We start from the raw sequence: 19,607 nt of genomic DNA on the forward strand, positions 1-19,607 counted from the left end.
CCTCTCCTGTTTTTCTTCTGTCAGTTTGGACAGTGGTTTATCAGTTTTGTTGAATTTTTCAAAAAACCAGCTCTTGGTCTTGTTAATTCTTTCAATTGTTTTTCTGTTTTCTATTTCATTTATTTCAGCTCTAATTTTTATTATTTGTTTTCTTCTGGTGCCTGTGGGTTTCTTTTGTTGCTCTCTTTTTATTTGTTCAAGTTGTAGGGATAGTTCTTTGATTTTGGCCCTTTCTTCTTTTTGGATGTGTGCATTTATTGATATAAATTGGCCTCTGAGCACCGCATTTGCTGTGCCCCAAAGGTTCTGATAGGAAGTGTTTTCATTCTCAATGGATTCTCTGAATTTTTTTTATTCCATGCTTAATGTCTTCTATCATCCAGCCTTTTTTGAGCAGGGAATTGTTCAGTTTCCAAGCGTTTGATTTCTTTTCCTGTTATTGATTTCCACTTTTATGGCCTTATGGTCAGAGAAGATGGCAGCCAAGAACTTTAACCACTGCACTACCAGGTCTTCTTGCACTGGTCTACCAAAAAACCCAAAACCAAGCCCTTTGCCATCAAGTCGATTTCGACTCATAGCGACCCTATAGGACAGAGTAGGACTGCCCCATAGGGTTTCTAAGGAGTGGCTGGTGGATTTGAAGTGCCAGGCTTTTGGTCAGCAGGTGAGCTCTTAACCACTGTAGCACCAGGGCTCGCAATATTGCTGCTTCACCAGCGGAACTCTGGAAATATTGATACTGAGACCAATGAAATCAGAACCTCTGGTCCTGGGACCCCCAGGTGATGCTCACGTGTAGCTATGTCTGGGAGCCCCAGGTCTGAATGAGATTTTCCCTCAGCAAGGGTTGGCGAGCTGTGAGTAGATTTCGTCATTAGCCTACAAGCTTTGCCACATAAAGGTCACAGAAAGGGCCAAGATAGCCTGGCTGGAGCAGTGGGCTTTTCATCTTCACAGAGGGCTTGGCTGTGGCTATGACAAATGACCCTCTACGTCTACCTCGGTCATCGAACGTTTTACACTGACCCCAGAGATGGGAGGTGTTAGACTACTGAAGGATCCCACCTGGATGATATCTAGATCTGACCTGGGCAGAGCATTTGCTAGAAAACCCAAAGGAACGTTGATCCCCCCTCTCTCTGCCCATGTCTTATATCAGTGCAGTGGGACATCATACTGTCATGAGAGGTACCCCCTGGAGTTGTGCACAAAGGTGACTCTGTGTAAAATGTCCACCTCATTGAGTGAAAGAATCAAAGTAAAATTTAGAGGAGTTGTCCATGATTTTGGCAGACCTTAAAGCAGGCAAGCAGAGAATGGATGGGCGTGTGGGGTCAGAATGGACAGGGCATATGGGGTCACAGTGGGTAGGGTATGTGTGGTCATAGTGGTTGGGGTATGTGGGTCATAGTGTGGGGTCACAGTAGATGGGGCCTGTGGGGTCAGAATGGATGGGGCATGTGAGGTCACAGTGGACGGGGCAGGAGGGGTCACAGTGGATGGAGCAAGTGGGATGACAGTGGATGGGGCATGTGGGGTCAAAGTGGATGGGGCAAGTGGGGTCACAGTGGATAGGGCATATGGGGTCACAGTGTATGGGATATGTGGGGTCACAGTGGGGCATGTGGGGTCACAGGGGATAGGGCTTGTGGGGTCAGGATAGATGGTGCATGTGATCAGAATGGATGCTGCATGTGGGATCACAATGGATGGGGCATGTGGGGTCACAGTGGATGGGGCATATGGGGTCACAGTGGAATGGATGGGGCACGTGGGGTCACAATGATTTGCACATCACTGGGCACCAGTCAAGCAGGCTGAGTAAAGATGCCCATGATTTGCCAAGTGTTGATGGTTTCAGTGCTAACCAGGTCAGCACCCTGATGGCTCCCTTGAGATTGGCTACAAGAACTCCATAAGGACCCACTTCCCCTGCATGTTCCTTTCCGTGGCCTCCTTATGGGACCTCCCCCCATCTTTGAACTTACTAACCTGATCTGGCTGATGCTGATGGCCATCTTGAGCTCTGGCCCACCTTGGAGTGGATGTTTAGGGCTTTCCTCTCCTTCCCAACCTGCCTTCTTTAGAACGCTGTTATCCTCTCAAATTTTCTCCTCTCCCCGGGTCAGCTGGCCAGGCCTGCCCGTTGCTACTTCAAGCTCCATCTCTAGAGACCCCAATGGTCTAGAACTCTGACTCCCATACCCACCCTGGACAGGAAATGAGGAAATGGGAAGATTTCCATTGAAACAAATGGAAGAGACACCCAATCCAGAACCATCTGTCTGGTGTGGCAATATAGGTGATATTCTTTGCCCACCACACATAGCAACATACTCTGATGAAGAGTAAGCATGCTTCAGGGAAAAGCAGTAATGTCACAGATAATGTCCCCAGGGGAACTCCTGTGTTATTCTGGGTTAAGGTTGGAGTTAATACTTACATAATGGTCACTTAAGTCATTGTTGGAAAACTCCAGTCTTCTCTGTTGAAAAGAGAGAAAGACTGACAATATTGAATGTGATTTTTACATTAACTACATATTTGAGTACGTTTCTTCATTCAAGGGATTCATGCCACTGCTCTTTTTGTTTCATATCTGCTTTTATGGCCTGTACATCTATTTGGAGAATAAAAAGCACTAAATTATGTGTCAGTGTCAGTTTGGTGGGGCCAAAAGGACTTTCCTCAAGGGAAAAGTGTTTCCAGGTCAGCAGCCTCTCTCTTAGGGTTGGTTCACCTTTCCCATCACGCTGTTCCCAAAGATGTCATCTCCATAAAGAAAAAGAAATTCCCCTTGAAGAACACGTGTGTGTCAGTGTGTGTATGTGTCTGTGTGTGTGTGTACTGGGAAGGAGAGGAAAGATATAAAAGAAAGACAGAGAATGTGTTTTTTGTTGCTTGCTTTACCAAATGACAGATGGTTATATATGCACCCCCCAAATGACCGTGGAATATTTCTTGGAAAACTTTTGCTCCATTCTTATTTTATTAAAGCTAGAATACAGAAAAGTCAATGGAAAAAGAAAATCAATGTTCAAGTTGCAGTTGCTATGGCAATAGTCCTTACAGGCATTGTACATTTCAAAATCATGCACGCTTTTCCAGCTCTAGAACCATTTTTAATGTTTTACTGTAAGGCAGTATGCCACCCAGATCTTTTTATAAGGTCAATTCTGTCTCATTATCTGTTTTTAAGGATTGTTCCCACCTCTATCTCAAATGCTTTAGCGCTCAAGGAAGCCCCGGCCTTGTACACTGTGTAATGTTCCAGAGGAGGAACTGTAAAAACACCATGTTCTAAAATGGAGACTTATCCCAATAAGTTAATTTATAATAAGGCTACAGTTACGGGAAATCAAGAATATGATCAATGAGACACTGGTAGACGATCATGTGATAATCACCCTTTTTCTTGTTCTCGGTGGGTCTTGTAGAAATCCCCCCTGAAAGATAAAAGAGATTAATGCTATGAAGCATTCTTGTTTCTATTGAGTTCGGTATTTCCAGCTGCCTTCCAGATATTTCTACCAGGATGTCCCTCTGTCAACTCAAATTTAAGGTGTCTTCATGGAATATAACCTTCCTCCCCAGATCTGTGGCATCCTGCTACCTCTGTTATCCATGATCGGCTTTCAGAACTCCTTTGCTTTCCTTATAAAGTCTTGCCAGGTTTTCCTTCACAAACTTTTCTACACCCACCACTTCCTTTCTATTCCCCAAGTACTGCTCTAGCTGTGTCCTTAGAGCCTCATATGCCAGGGCTATTCCATTGGCTACCACCTTATATATCAGGGCTATTCCATGAACTACAGCCTTATATGCCAGGGCTATTCCATTGGCTACGGCCTTATATGTCAGGGCTTTTCCTTTGGTTACAGCCTTATATACCAGGGCTATTCCATCAGCTATGGCCTCATATACCATGGCTATTCCATTGGCACACACCCAGTGGGTAACTGACAGGTGTCAGACACCATGCGTGGCTGGGCACAGAAAGGTGTCCAGGTTCCTGGGGAGACAACGAGGAAAATAGGCATGTGATGAATCGGGACGACAGACTGTGAACTGTGCTGTCATAGAGTGCTTTGGGAGCCAGAGAGGGGTGAGTTTCCAAGGACTGCAGATTGAGGGTGATGCTTGAGCTAAGCTTGGTAGCTTGAGTATGCGTGGATCAGGCCGAAACATGGGGAAGCCATTTACGGTTGCATGGCTTCAAGCACTCACCCTCCAACCTTGCATTGTCTGACCAGATTAATCCTTCTAAAGCATGTATAAAGCATTATTGCAACTATGTTGTTCTCTAACTCAAACCTTCAGTGGTGCTCGTGATTAAAGGCAGAGTTCAGACACCTTATCTGGCCTCAAGACCTCTGCAACAGCACAGCCTGCGTCTCAAGCCTTATTACTCACAACTTCTTGACAAACTACGGGGTGGATTTTCATGCCATCCTTTTTACGTAGAATACCCTGTTCCTACATTTTTGCCGGTCAGAGCCATTCTTCTTTTAAGACTCAGCTCAGTGAGTCTTAAAACTTTCGTGAAGCTGTCCTTAACCTCAAAGTCAGACAGAACCTTTCCCTCCCTGAGCCACTGCGTCTTTCCTGACGGTGCCCCTTCCAGCACTGATACGTGGGCTGTCCTGTGGTAACGATCCTGCAGGCTCTCTCCTGGGACAGGCGGTGCTCAGGGACTGGGGCTCACACCTTGTACAGCCTTATGGCTTTAGATGTAGCTCAATAAATACTTGCTGAGCAAAGAGCTCATCCTTTATTGACAGAGTGCCGCAAGGAAGGGCCCTTGGGGAATGTGATTGAAAGAGAGCTCTGGATTGGGAATTGGAAGATACAGAATCATCTCCCACAGAGACCAGGATCCTTGTTCTGCCCACATCTGGGGCTTGATATGGCAATCAAAAAGGCAGGTATTTTAAAATGCAATTGATTTATATTCTGTTTCAAGAAGGAATTTGAGACAGCTTATCAAGAGAAGGAGTCGCTGGGTGGCGAAAATAATTATGCGCTTGGCTGCTGACTGAAAGGTTGGAGGTTTAACTCCACCCAGACGTGCCTTGGAAGAAAAGCCTGGCAATCTACTTCTGTAAAATCAGCCACTGAAAACCCTGTGGAGCACAGTCCTACTCTGACGCACACGGGGTTGCCATGAGTTGGAATCAACTCCATGGCAACTGGGGATACTGAAAGAAATAATGTTGACATATCCTGTAATCCAGAAAACACCTGTACCATGTATTATTTTCAGATTTATAATTCTACCTTCTAAAATTGGCCCCAAATGTTTGAGACCCCCCTCCCCAATTTAAATTCTCTGTGACCGAATTCTGTAGTTTACTAGTGCCAGAGTCAAGGCCACAATTGATTGTCCTACTTTCAAAAGGATGAGAGTTCCCTGCATGTAGATAGAGGATGAAGCCATAAAGTAAGCCAGCTGTGACAATGCTGGGTGGGATGCTAGCAATAACATAGGAATTGCGGCCTGAGGAGTTCCTGGGTGATGCAAATGGTTAACACGCTCAACAGCAGACCCAAAGGTTGGAGGTTCGAGTTCACCCAGAGGTACCTCGGAAAAAAGGCCTGGTTGCCTATTTCTGAAAAACCAGGTATTGAAAATCCTATGGAGCACCGTTGCGCTCTGCCACACATGGGGTCACTGTGAATCAAAGTGGACTCAACGGCAGTTGGGTTGTGACCTGAGAAAGGAGGTCAGGACCATTTCCTGCACTCTGAGAAGTTCTGCTAAAGCTTGATGTAAGTCATGACAGCTAAGCCCCTCCTTTATGCTTCTTGCTGCACGAATACCTTTATCAGCGACAGCAGAGTCTCTCCACCACAGCGCACACTCGTCTTCCAGTTCTTTGACTTCTCATGGTTGCCTTCGATTTCGAACTGCCTGAGGGTAAGCCATCTTCCGTCTTCAGTCTGTATACACAGACTCGAGGAGCCTGTAAGGCCAAGACGAACTGAGACCCCTCCAGCCTCAGCGAGGGGCCCAGGCTGCCTTCCCCCACACTGGATCCAGAGCCACCCAGTTTAGGCTCAGGGTCAGTGGCAGGGGAGTCTGGATTTCCCTCCCAGACTTGTGGATCCCCCACACTTAGCCCCACTGCTCCTGCACACGTCTTCGACCTTCATGCAATGAGGAGAATAATTACCACCAAAATTTACATTTTCAAAGTACCTTATAATTTTTAAGGGACAAAAAATATGAATGCTTCTAAACAACTAGCAGGAGTCTTAGGTGGTGCAAATGCTTAACGTGTTTCGCTGCTAACCAAAAGGTTGGAGGTTCAAGTCCACCGAGAGGTGCCTCCGAAGAAAGTCCTGGCCATCTACTTCTGAAAACTCAGCCATTGAAAATCCTATGGAGCACAGTTCTACTCTGACGCATGTGGGGTTGCCATGAGTCAGAGTCAACGCTAAGGGCAGGTTTGGTAAACCATGAGCAGGATTCTTTCCTCTTCCTTTTCTAAGGCCCGAATCCAGCCAGGCTGAGTTTCAGGGAGCGGTAAGACACACAGCCCTCCACGGGGCTCGTCTGTTCCCAGGTGGGTGTCCCCAACCCACGCCTCCATCCTCTGTACCACATTTTCCATCTAGCTAGTGGTAACCAAGTCTCTCTCATATTTTGAACTCGTGGACATTTTATGTTAAATGTAATCACGGAAATGTGATCTAGTGGAAAAAATTAAATTATGTATATACAATATGGTCACAGGGCAAATGTTTATACATGTAGGTGCCACAGAAGTATGTTTTGGGAGGGGAGCTCAATCCTGACACAGAAGCATTTCCAGTGCGCTTTATCGGTGGTAATTTACAAAGTATTTTACGTCTGTCTCCTGTTTTCTCATAACGATGCGGTGAGGAAAGTTAGATTGTTATTTCCATTTTGTAGAGGAGTAAGTTCAGGATCCGAAGGGCTGAGAACCTTGTCCCAGACCAAACACACACTCCTAGTTTAGGTGAAACTGGAATCCAGGTCTTCCAATTCTAAATTCTATGCTCTTTTTACTTAGCACGAGGCCATATAGATGCTACGGGGCATGGGGCTGTGAAGGATGTTGTTGAATTTCTTGAATGCGTACATTTTTCCAACAAGATATCGAAGTGCCTGCCCCTCCACTGTGTGCTGGATGGGCACCTCAGATTACACTTGGTAACAAGTCCCCCCGGTGTCCCTGTGGACCATTTCCATGGGAGGAAGAGGAGATGACCCACTAGGCTAATGTTTCATGAATTTTGAAGGTGTGGAAGGACTGATATCTTTCCTCCAGCCTGCCTGGGGTGCTGTGCAGAAAAGCGCTAACAGAGCAGGTCTGAGACTGCTGTCATTCCAAAGGTCTGCTGCAAGGTGGTCACTTAGCTGGCATCTGAGAACTTGGATTTCAGGAAGATCCCACTGTTCTCAGAATTGAAAGGAATGCTTACTGTGCCCAGGCTGTTTGTACAAATAATATGGTTTATGCTGAACACCTGCTTTCCTTCTGGGAGTCTAAAATTTTAGGAGGGGCTAGGTAGAGGGTTGCCACGAGTTGGAATTGACTCGATAACAGCTAACAACAACAGGTAGAGAGAGGGTGCCTGGTGCCTATGCGACTCACCCCTGAAGAAAACCCTGGACTCCTAGGCTGAGGCCAGCTTTCCTGGTGGATAGCATTTCACATGTGTTGTCACAGTTCATTGCTGGAGGAATTTAGCGTGTCCTGCGTGACTCCTCTGGGGGAGGACTCTTGGAAGTTTGCACCTAGTTTCTCTGAACTTCACCACCTGTTCGTTTTCCCTTCGCTAATCCTGCTTTGTATCCTTTGGCTTTAATAAAGCATAGCCATGAGTATAATAGATGCTGAGCCCTGTGAGCCCTCCTGGAGAATCACTGAACCTGAGAGCGTCATGGGAACCCCTGACACAGGTACTGCTCCCCCAAAACACGTGACTGACATGTATATTTTCCAGTTTAAAAGAGTAGAAGACAAAGAAACCCACCTTGTTTCAGCTTCTCCGTATACAGAATCCCCTTCACCTTACCACAGGTCACAGGAAGTTCAGAAGATCGAAAATCCACATTTTTGTCTCTGGGAATATTTGGGCCTGAAAGGGAACATGTTTTCATACTGTTGTCCTCAATAACCATGCACTGTTCCTCCTCAGACCTTTTGCGAGCCTTCTTTTATGATTTAGAATGTATTGGGATGATTTAGCCCATGAGTTCATTACACTTCAAGATCTTTCTTTTATGGCAGATGGGACACATAGAGGTAATGTCTTTCCCCATTCCTATCCTCTGAAATCATGTACAAAAGCCTCTCATAGAAGGATCTGGATTCCCAAGCAAGTTGGCCGCCACCATCTATTAGATAATGATGAGCTCCCTGACGTTTGGAAGGGAGAGTTCTAGCCGTACCATTGTTTGCAGTTGTGTGGTTGGAGAACAAAATCTCGAACTTCAGCTTGGTTATCATTTGATGCACTTACTGGGGAAGCAGAGAGCACAGCGGCAGTGGGACACTTAACGGGGGCAGTGTCTGTCTTTCCTCTCTGCTTTCTGCTTTCTTCCCTTCTCCTTCATGTAGACTTTCTCTGTGACTGAGAGAGAAGCTCAGGGGGGCTCTAGAAGAAACTGCAAATTGCTTATGGGGAGGGCTTCTGCACGCCCTTTGAATACAGGCACTGGGGGTCTATTCCACCAAAGCAGGCATGGACTGTCTTAAGGTGAACGTCAGCAGCAGGAGCCAATGTTGAGGGGTCCACTGCCTCCACATGCCATGCTAAATCCACTTGCCCCATCCTCTCTTGGATGGGGAGGATGGGTGGTTCATGATCCTTCCAGAGCCCAGTTCAGAGATCCATAGAATATTAGAGCTACATGGGCCTAGCAGGGCAGTCAGTCTAATTCACTCTCCCCCTTTACAGATGAAGAGATTGAGGCAAAAAGGTCAAATGACAGGACAAACACAGGTCTTGTATTATCAACCAGGACTCCCCATTGGGCCAAACTGTGGCTCTCTACGTGTGCAAGAGAAACCAAAAAAAAAAAAAAAAAAGCCAAACCCATTGCTGTCAAGTCAATTCCAACTCATACTGACCCTACAGAACAGAGTAGAACTGCCCTATAGAGTTTCCAAGGGGCGGCTGGTGGATTCGAACTGCCTACATTTTGGTTAGCAGCCAAGCCACATGTGCAAGAGAAGGGTCAGCTAAATGTCATGTTAGGGATCTACTTTGTATGTTTTTCTTTTTATTTCCCTCCTCAAAACCTATCAGTTCAGTAAAGGGAGCTCTGTACATGCCCAAAGAGGCTTGGAGTCTTCTAAGAGATCAACTGGCAAATCTGCAGGATGTGTGTTACCACCATTCTGCCATGTTGTCAGGATTCCCTGATGCTGATGAGTATGCTAACGTGTGTACTGACCCTCGACCACAGTGAAGGAAATTGATTTATCACTCATAACCGAGCATATAGGATAGGAATTTAGATGTTTAACTGCTAAATATATTAATTACTTCTTTTTACCTCTTTTTCTTCTTATTTTCAAAGGTGCATTGTTGATTCCCTTTATCCCTGAGAAAGTAGAAAAAACAAAACAAAACAAAACACAAAGTTCTCTTGTCTGTAACATTGCATTACAAATAATAATATTTTACAAAAAACACCATTTAAATGTAATTCTTCAGGACCTGGTCTAATACTTAAGGAAAAAATCTGATGTTTAGATATTTACTATCTGGTCCTTTTCTGCAAATATTTTAGGTTTTGTGGGCCACGGCCTCTGTTTCAACTATTCAGCTCTGCTGCAGTAGTCTGAAAATAGCCACAGACAATCTCTAAATGAATGGATGTGGCTTTGTTCCAATAAAACTTTATTTCAAAATTGGATTAGGCCATAGTTTGCAGACTCCTGGCCTAGACTTAGTTACAAAGCTGATACCTAACTGAGATTTATTCTATATTTTTTCCACCAACCCACTACTTGTCTGTTAGTTTGTTGTACTGTGGTGGCTTATGTGTTACTGTGATGCTGGAAGCTATGCCACTGGTATTTCAAACACCAGTGGGGTCACCCATGGTGCACAGGTTTCAGCGAGCTTCCAGACTAAGACAAACTAGGAAGAAGGACCTGGCGATCTACTTCTAAAATAATTGGCCAATGAAAACCTTATGAATAGCTGCAGAACATTGTCTGATATAGTGTCAGAAGATGAGTCCCTCAGGTTGGAAGGCACTCAAAATACGACTGGGGAAGAGCTGCCTGATCAAAGTAGAGTGAACCTTATTGACGTGGATTGAGTAAAGCTTTTGGGACCTTCATTTGCTGATGTGGCACGACGCACAATGAGAAGAAGCAACTGAAAACGTCCATTAATAATAGGAGTGTGGAATGTATGAAGCATGAATCTAGGAAAATTGAAAGTCATTAAAAATGAAATAGAACACATAAAGATGGATATCTTAGTCATTAGTGAACTGAAATGGACTGGTATTATCATTTTGAATCAGAAAATCATATGGTCTACTCTCCTGGGAGTGACAAATTGAAGAGGAATGGCGACACATTCATCATCAAAAAGAACATTTTAAGATCTATCCTGAAGTACCACGTTGTCAGTGATAGAATAATATCCATATGTTTACAAGGAAGACCAGTTAATACAACTATTATTCAAATTTTTACCAATACCAAAGATAAGGAAATGGAAGATTTTTACCAACTTCTGCAGTATGAAATTGATTAAGGATGCAATCAAGATGCATTGACAATTACTGGTGATTGGAATACAAAAGCTGAAAACAAAGAAGAAGCGTATGTAGTTAGAAAACATGGCCTTGGTGATAGAAACAATGCCAGAGATAGCATGGTAGAATTTTGCAAGACCAATGACTTATTCGTTGCAAATACCTTTTTTCAACAATATGAACAGTGACTATACAGGTGGACCTCACCGGATGGAATACACAGGAATCAAATTGACTATATGTATGAAAAGAGATGATGAAGAAGTTCAATATCATCAATCAGAACAAGGCTAGGGGCCCACTGCAGAACAGACCATCTAGTGCTCACATGCAAGTTCAAGTTGAAGCTGAAGAAAATTAAAATAAGTCCATGAAGGGGGGAAAATAAGCTTTGTGAGGCCAAACACGGCTGCCCTCATGCATTCTATTTCACTGCTGTTTTTGATAGTTCACTGTGTTTTTCAAGCCCCTGTTACGTGACCTTGCTGAGGCAGTCTTATGTAATGCTGTGGCTTGGAGCCACCTTTGTCCTTGACCATCACAAAACCTCCGCACTCTGCTGCTGGGTGCAGAGATCTGCATTGGTCCTCCTGCCACTGAGGACCACTGGCTCGGTGTGTAAATCTCCCTAATTTAAACTCCTTCACTGCCATACTGGAGTTGCCCACCTCTTCCTTTGGTCTCTCAGCACTCTCCAATTTTGGAGGCAAATTTCAAGTTACTGGTCACGCCTGGATAGTCCATGAGAACCAAAGTATGACCTTCAGTATATTTCACCTGAATTTAGAGACCACTTCAAGGACAGATTTAATGCATTGAACACTAATGACTGAAGACCAGATGAGTTGTGGAATGACATAAAGGACATCATACATGAAGAAAGCAAAAGTTCATTAAAAAGACAGGAAAGAAAGAAAAGACCAAAATGGATGTCAGAAGAGACTCTGAAACTTGCTCTTGAACGTAGAGCAGCTAAAGTGAATTGAAGAAATGATGAAGAAAAAGAGCTGAACAGAAGACTTCAAAGAGCAGCTCAAGAAGACAAAGTAAAGTATTATAATGACATGAGCAAAGACCTGGAGTTAGAAAACCAAAAGGGAAGAACATGCCTGGCATCTCTTAAGCTGAAAGAACTGAAGAAAAAATTCAAGCCCCCAGTTGCAATTTTGAAGGACTCTATGGCCAAAATGTTGAACGAGGCAGGAATCATCAAAAGAAAATGGAAGGAATACACAGAGTCACCATATCAAGAAGAATTAGTTGATGTCTTACCATTTCAGGAGGTAGTGTGTTCAAGAACAAATGGTACTGAAGGAAAAAGCCCAAGATGCACTGAAATCACTAGCCAAAAAAAAAAAAAAAAAGGCTCCAGGAATTGATGGAATACTAATTGAGATGTTTCAACAAACAGATGAAATGCTAGAAGTGTTCACTAATGTAGGCCAAGAAATTTGGGAGACAGGTATCTGGCTGACTGACTGGAAGAGATCCATATATGTGCCCATTCCAAAGAAAGGTGATTCAACAGAATGCAGAAATTATCAAACAATGCCATTAATATCACACACAAGTAAAATTTTGCTGAAGATATTTCAAAAACAGTTGCAGCAGTATATTGACAGGGAACTGCCAGAAATTCAAGCCAGATTCAGACTTGCATGTGGAAGAGGGAAATCATTGCTGATGTCAGATGGGTCTTGCCTGAAAGCAAAGAACACCAGAAAGAAGTTTACATGTGTTTTATTGACTATGAGAAGACAATCAACTATGTAGATCATAACAAACCATGGATAACATTGTAAAGATTGTGAATTCTCTAACAATGAATTGTGCTCACGTGGAATCTATACATAGACCCAGAGACAGTCGTTTGAACAGAACAAGGGGATACTGAGTGGCTCAAAATCAGAAAAGTGTGTATCAGTGTTGTGACCTTTCACACTACTTATTCGATCTGTACGCTGAGCAAATAATCCAAGAAGCTGGACTATATGAAAAAGAACACAGCATCAGGATCGGAGGAAGGCTAACAACCTGCGATATGCAGATGACACCACCTTGCTTGCTGAAAGCAAAGAGGACTCAAAGCACCTACTGATGAAGGCCAGAGACTATAGCTTTCAGTATGGATTACAACATAACATATGGAAAACAAACATCCTCACAAAATAGACAACAGGTAGTGGTAACTGTGGTGAAGGCTAAGAGAGTACACAATACTGGGGAAGCCAGTACAACTTGTTCAAGGCAAGGTCGTGGAAGCTCCATAGACACATCCAAACTCCTTGAGGGGCTGAATTGCTGGGCCCAGGGCTGTGGGGACCACGGTCTTGGGGAACACTTAGCTCAATTGGCGTAACATAGTTAATAAAGAAAATTATCTACATTCTACTTTGGTGAGTAGCATCTGTGGTCTTCAAAGCCTGTGGGCAGCCACCTAAGATACTCCACTGGCCTCACCCCTTTAGAAAACTAAAGACATAATGAATAAGGAAGACTGAAGAATTGATGCCTTTGAATTATGGTGTTGGTGAAGAGTATTGACTATACCAACTACTGCCAGAGGAACGAACAAATCCGTTTTGGAAGAAGCGAGTGTCAGGGATTGAATTGTGTTCGCCTAAAAATATGTGTCAACTTGGTTAGACCATGATTCCCAGTACTCTGTGTTTGTCCTCCATTTTGTGATTGTAATTTTATGTTAAAGAGGATTAGGGTGGGATTATAACACCACTCTTACTATTGGAAACTCTACGGGGCAGTTCTACTCTGTCCTATAGGGTCACTGTGAGTTGGAATCGACTCGACGGCACTGGGGTTTTGGGTTACTGAGGTCACATCTCTGATCCAAAGAAAAGAGAGTTTTCTTGGGGTGTGGCCTGCACCACCTTTTATCTCTCAAGAGATAAAAAGAAAGGGAAGCAAGCAGAGAGTTGGGGACCTTATGCCACCAAGAAAGCAGCACCAGGAGCAGAGCACATCCTTTGGGCCTGGGGTCCCTGCGCCTGAGAAGCTTTTTGACCATGGGAAGACTGAGGACAAGGGCCTTCTTCCAGAGCCGACAGAGAGAAAGCCTTCCCCTGGAGATGAAACCTTGAATTTGGGCTTTTGTCCTACTTTACTGTGAGGAAATTTCTCTTTGTTAAAGCCATCCACTTGTGGTATTTCTGTTATGGCAGCACTAGATAACCAAGACAGTGGAGATGGCAAGACCTTGTTTCACGTACTTTGGACATGTTATAAGGAGGGACAATTCATGAAGAAGAATGTCATGCTTGATAAAGAAGAGGGTCAGCAAAAAACGGAAGACCCTCAGTGAGATGGATTGACACAGTGGCTGCAATAATGGTCTCAACCACAGCAACACAATTGTTAGGACAGCTCAGGACCAGGCAGTGTTTCGTTCTATTTTGTGTGGGGTCGCTATGAGTTGGAACCAACTTAATGGCACCTAACAACAATTTTTTTTTTTTTTATTAACAACAACAATACTGCAAATGAATTTAAAGCAGTGTTTTACCTATTCCCCATGCGATAGGGTGAGAATAAGAATGAAATTGGACATCTATTGAGGGCTTACTGTGTGCTAGGAACTATTCTTAGACTTTTGCATTTATTAATTTAGCCTTCAAATAGATGCTTATATTATCCTCATTTTATACACAAGGAAACTGATGCTCAGAGATAAAAAATACAAATTTGATAAAGGTATTGCAAATTTCCTTTGGTTGAAAAAAAAAAAAACTAAACCCAACCCACTGCCTTCAAGTTAATTCCAACTCATAGCAACCCTATAGGACAGAGTAGAACCGACACATAGAGTTTCCAAGGTGTTCCTGGTGGATTTGAACTGCTGACTTTTTGGTTAGCAGCTGTAGCTCTTAACCACTGCTCCACCAGGGTTTCCAGACAGAGACAAATGGCAGCAAGGTAATGTCCCGAGGGAGACTGGAGGGTGGGTTCTATGGGTCAGACAGCTGCCGCAAACATAAACTTGAATGAAAGTTTTTTTGTGCTGAAATGGTGGAGGAAATGACCAAAGACTTCAAAACTAATGGAGTGAAAACTGCCCAAGGGAAGTTTATAGAAATTGAGGCCCAAGTCTAAAAGTTATAGAGTTAGAGACTGCACAAGAAGATTGACTTAAGGGACATCAAAGTAGAATTTACGTGTTGATTAAAAAAAAAAAAAATTTTTTTTTTTTTTAATGCGTGTCCAAAATGAGAGAGTCTTGTCCACGTGCATGTGGAGGTTGGTCACCACTCAAATATGCTTGACTTTTGAAATCAGGGACATACAGTACTTGTTCTTTATTTCGAATGTTCTACACCCATCATTCTGTGTCCCTGGTTGGCATCAGGGGTGCTGAGTTGGATAGTGCAGATTCCAGGAGAAAACTTCCTCCGGATGCGCGTTCATGAATAATGTTTCCTTTGAGCAGATTATGACCAGATTAGACTAGAAAGGGATCTTTCCTTCAGTCAAACCCAAAGATCCGTTAATCCAGTCCTGTTGCTGCCTACTTGACTTTGACTCACGCTGACTCCATGTGTGTCAGTCTAGAACTGTGCTGCAGTAGGGTTTTCAATGGCTGACTTTTCAGAAGTAGATTGCCGGGCCTTTCTTCCAAGGTGCCTCTGAGTGGATTCAAGCCTCCGAACTTTCAGTTAGCTGTTGAGTGCGTTAACTGTTTGTACCACCTAGGACTGGGCCTTTACCATAACAACTATGCTGAGTTTTTTTTTAACCTCTTCAATATAAAAATAGCCTTATAAGACATTTATTGATGATAAGTGGAATTGAATTCTAAGATTAAACATGTTCTGCCCTGCAAGGTGTTACCTTGAGAAAGTTCATCACTTTTCTGCTGAAAGTGAAGAGGACTTGAAACACTTACTGGTGAAGGTCTAAGACTACAGCCTTCAGTATGGGTTAAACCTCAATATAAAGAAAACAAAAATCCTCACAATTGGACCATAATCAACATCATGATAAATGGAGAAAAGACTGATGTTGTCAAGGACTTCATTTTACTTGGATCCACACTCAAAGCCCACGGAAGCAGAAGTCAAGCAATCAGATGGCATATGGCATTGGGCAAATCTACTGCAAAAGAACATTTTAAAGTGTTAAAAATCAAAGATGTCACTCTGAGGACTAAGGTGCACCTGATCCAAGTCATGGTTTTTTCAATTGCCCCATATGCATGAGAAAGCTGGACAATGAATGAGGAAGACCAAAGAAGAATTGATGCTTTTGAATTATGGTGTTGTTGAAGAATATTGAATATACTGTAAGCTGCCAAAAGAATGAACAAATCCATCTTGGAAGAAGTACAGCCAGAATGCTCCTTAGAAGCCAGGATGGTGAGACTCAGCTCACATACTTTGTACATGTTATCAGGAGTGATTGGTCCCTGGAGAAGGATATCATGCTTGGTAAAGTAGAATGTCAGTGAAAAAGAAGACCCTCAGGGAGACGGATTGAAGCAGTGGCTGCAACAATGGGGTTAAGCATAACAACTATCACGAGATCATGAAGATAGCGTAGGATTGGGCAGTGTTTCATTCTATTGTACATAGATAGGGTCGCTATGAGTTGGAACTGACTTAATGATGCCTAACGACCCTCAACATGGAGGTACATTGGAAGGAGAGATTACTAAGCTTACGTAAAAGAGTTGTAGGCTTGACTATTGATGTTACAGGCTTAAGAAAAACAAGTAAAATAAGAGAAATGTCGACCTTAAGGAAGTAGATAAAGCTTTCCTGACACTCGTGCTTGTCTCTCAGAGAAAAGTTGCTCAAGACTGATCAGCTTCCAAGAATGTGATTGGGCCAGGTGGGGTAGTGAGTGTGGCTTCCAGGAGTAAAAGGCCATCTACACATGTGTGGCCCTCTGTGGGACTGTTCTCTCCTGTCACTCATGATGCTGTCACTCAGAAAACTGGCTAGCTCTGACTCTGTCTCTTCCCTTTGGACAGGGTCACAGTCCTCATCCCATGAGAGGACACCCAGGCATACTGCTCTGTCTGCTCTCTCCTCCCATAAGGGGGTCAAACTAGAGCCCCAGCCCTGGCCCTACTTGAGTCGGCTCAGCAGTAGCCTTATTGACAAACATACATTCTCTTGCTCTCTGTCTCTCTCTGCTTAAGTCCTTCTGGGACTAGTGGGTAGGTTAGACTCACCTTTCATCAAGCCTACTGAGGACAATCGACTTCAGGGAAAGAAAGCAGAAGTTCGCTATATACAACCCCAGCTGTCAGCAAGGGCAAATTTGGGCTGAAGACTGGGTCATCTATAATACAGTGCTGCTAAACTTTCCTTTACCGTGGCTCTTTGTGCGCTACCTGCTCCAGCCCCTCTGGGCTTATCCTAAGTTCAGGAAGTAAAATGCCTGGACAAAGTGGGAGTTAGCTCTTTCCGGGTCCACTAGGCTTAAAACCAAAAAAATCAAACCCCTTGCCACTGAGTCGAAATTGACTCGTGGTGTCCCCATGGGTGTCAGAGTAGAACTGCTCTGCAGAGTTTTCTTGGCTGTAATCTTTAAGGAAGCAGATCACCAGGCCCTTCTTCTGTGGTGCCACTGGGTGAGTTTGAACTGCCAACCTTTAGTTTACTAGTTTAGTGCAAACAGTTTGTGCCACCCAGGGACTTCCACCAGCCTTAAGGACCACCTGATAACACTAAAACCTGACCTTAAATCCTAATACATAATAATGTAGTCAGAAAACCCTTAAAAATTGTGTAAAATACATTCGTTAATAGTTAGGACTAACAATTCTGGGCAAAAAAAAAAAAAAAAGTATCAGGATATTAAAGTGACTTTTCTGTTGCTTCAGAGGGTCAGCAGAACCCCCAACATCCAAGAACAATGTAATAGGAGTCCAGTGTTCCTATATCCTAAAGCAAGGTGCTAGCCCTGCTGCGCGGAACATGGTAGGGGATAGTGAGTCTGGTTGTGCCAGGCTTAGCCCTGCCCTATCTCAGGGCTTTATGAGCGAGGCTACATTTCTTTAGAGAGAATTGTCAGATCCTTCCTCTGAAGCCAAGTGGGAAGACTTTAAGAGATCCACCCAGAAGATGGACCTCTATCCTTGGGAATAGCAGGGAAGGAGAGACTATCAGATTCACCCCTGAGAAGTGTGAAGGTGAAAGTCATGGTTCGAAGGGCCTGTGGTGGCAAAAAGCGCTGAATTGGAAGCTGGCAAGGGAATCAATGAAGCAGCATGATTCCCTTGGACTGGGGAAGACCCAGTGGATGGGAGTTGGATTGGATGCTCTTAAGAGATCGTCTGTATAAGAGGACTACCAGGAGTGGCAAGGTTAACTGCAGCAGAGGTGTGGATCTTCCGGCAGGACTGTCCTATGTCTTCATTCCCCAGCAAGTTGGCCCTCATTAACTACTGAGAGATGGCAAAACATATTGCTTCCACTGTACTAAGAGGAGACTTCTAGAAAATCATTTATTTGCAGTTTTGTGTCCAGACAAAGTCATAGACTATAAGTTTTTCTATTATTTGACACATTTGTCTGTAAAACGGAGCCCAGGGCTGGCTGAGCGGAGAGCTGGATCACAGTGGGGCAGTCCACCAGGAGATGGTCTCTGCTCTCCTGCTCTCTTACTGTTTGCTTCAGTTTTCCTCCCCAGCAGCTTTCTCCTGTTTGAAAGAGATACTCAGGGGCATTCTAGAATAATCTACAAATTGCCAAGGGAGGAGGCTTTGCACCTCAGAATCTCTACGTGGGGGACTGAGGACCTGATTCCATAGAAATGGGTGTAAATAGTCTTTTAAAAAGAACCTCAGGATGATGAGCTGCAGTTCTTGCTTTTCCAGCTAGTGATGCTGGGGAGTCCGTTAAACACATTCCACGGGGCTCCCTGTTCAAGCACTGTCCACTCAGCAGCTCAGTGGAAGAAAGGCCTGGCAACCTGCTTCCGTAAAGATTACAGCCTAGAAAATCCTATGGAGCAGTTCTACTCTGTCACTTGGGATCACTATTAGTTGGGATCAGCTTGACAATAACACAGACTAGTAGACTGAGGCAGAAGAGGTGAAGCCACGGGTCCAAGTCCACATAATCACCACTGAGCGGTGGGCCAGATCAAGGGCAGGGAGATAACTTGTGTGTTATGAGATTTACTATAGTTATGACTGTTTCCTGCCTGAAAAGTCATGTTTGCAGTGGAGGCGGCCGTGCCCTGGCCCCTGGACACCAGGATCTGGCTGTAGCACCATTACCAAATTGCTTGTTGGTGGTATGATCATCTTTCACTCCCTGACACGTTTTGGAAATTGTCTAAATCTGATACCTTTCTCAACAGTTAGTACAGCTACATAAAGCAATTGGGGAAATAGTAGGTTTATTACTAAAAGCAAAGAATAAAACATGAGCATTTGGATATTTAGTTACTGAGAGAGTGTTCATCTTTTCTTCTTTACCTCTTACTTGGCCTTTTTTCAGTAGGACTCTGCTTCTCTGAGCTAAGTGGTTTCTGGGTCTGCCTCTCACACTCCCTGAGAAAACATAAACATAGACACTGCTGAAAAGTTGCACTGCATACAATACTACTTTTCAAAAATTTCTTTTAACCACATATGAACAGTTGATATTTGACAAAGGCCCCAAAACAGTTAAATGGGGAAAAGACAGTCTTTTTAACAAATGGTGCTGGCATAACTGGATATCTATCTGCAAAAAAAGGAAACAAGACCCATACCTCACTCCATGCACAAAAACTAACTCAAAATGGATCAAAGATCTAAATATAAAATCTAAAACGACAAAGATCATGGAAGAAAAAATAGGGACAACGTTAAGAGCCCTAACACATGGGATAAACAGTATAG

At 43.8% G+C, this 19,607-nt stretch overlaps 1 protein-coding gene across 10 annotated transcripts in view; it reads right to left on the bottom strand.

Moving 5' to 3' along the window:
- SP100 (SP100 nuclear antigen) overlaps nt 1-19,607 on the bottom strand; it is a 96,161-nt gene that overhangs the window by 14,990 nt on the left and 61,564 nt on the right. For 7 of the 10 annotated variants that reach the window (XM_023557777.2, XM_023557776.2, XM_023557770.2 and 4 more), the window contains 6 exons: nt 19,200-19,274; nt 9,536-9,583; nt 8,008-8,112; nt 5,824-5,966; nt 3,411-3,449; nt 2,447-2,488 (listed from right to left, as the gene is read on the bottom strand). In XM_023557777.2, the coding sequence (XP_023413545.1) occupies nt 2,447-2,488; nt 3,411-3,449; nt 5,824-5,966; nt 8,008-8,112; nt 9,536-9,583; nt 19,200-19,274 (452 nt within the window). The remainder of the gene's footprint in view (nt 1-2,446; nt 2,489-3,410; nt 3,450-5,823; nt 5,967-8,007; nt 8,113-9,535; nt 9,584-19,199; nt 19,275-19,607) is intronic. The other 3 variants (XM_023557771.2, XM_023557775.2, XM_023557774.2) reach the window with 3 other exon arrangements.

Source organism: Loxodonta africana, chromosome 6 (genome assembly GCF_030014295.1).
Source record: "Loxodonta africana isolate mLoxAfr1 chromosome 6, mLoxAfr1.hap2, whole genome shotgun sequence".
Lineage (NCBI taxonomy): Eukaryota > Metazoa > Chordata > Mammalia > Proboscidea > Elephantidae > Loxodonta > Loxodonta africana.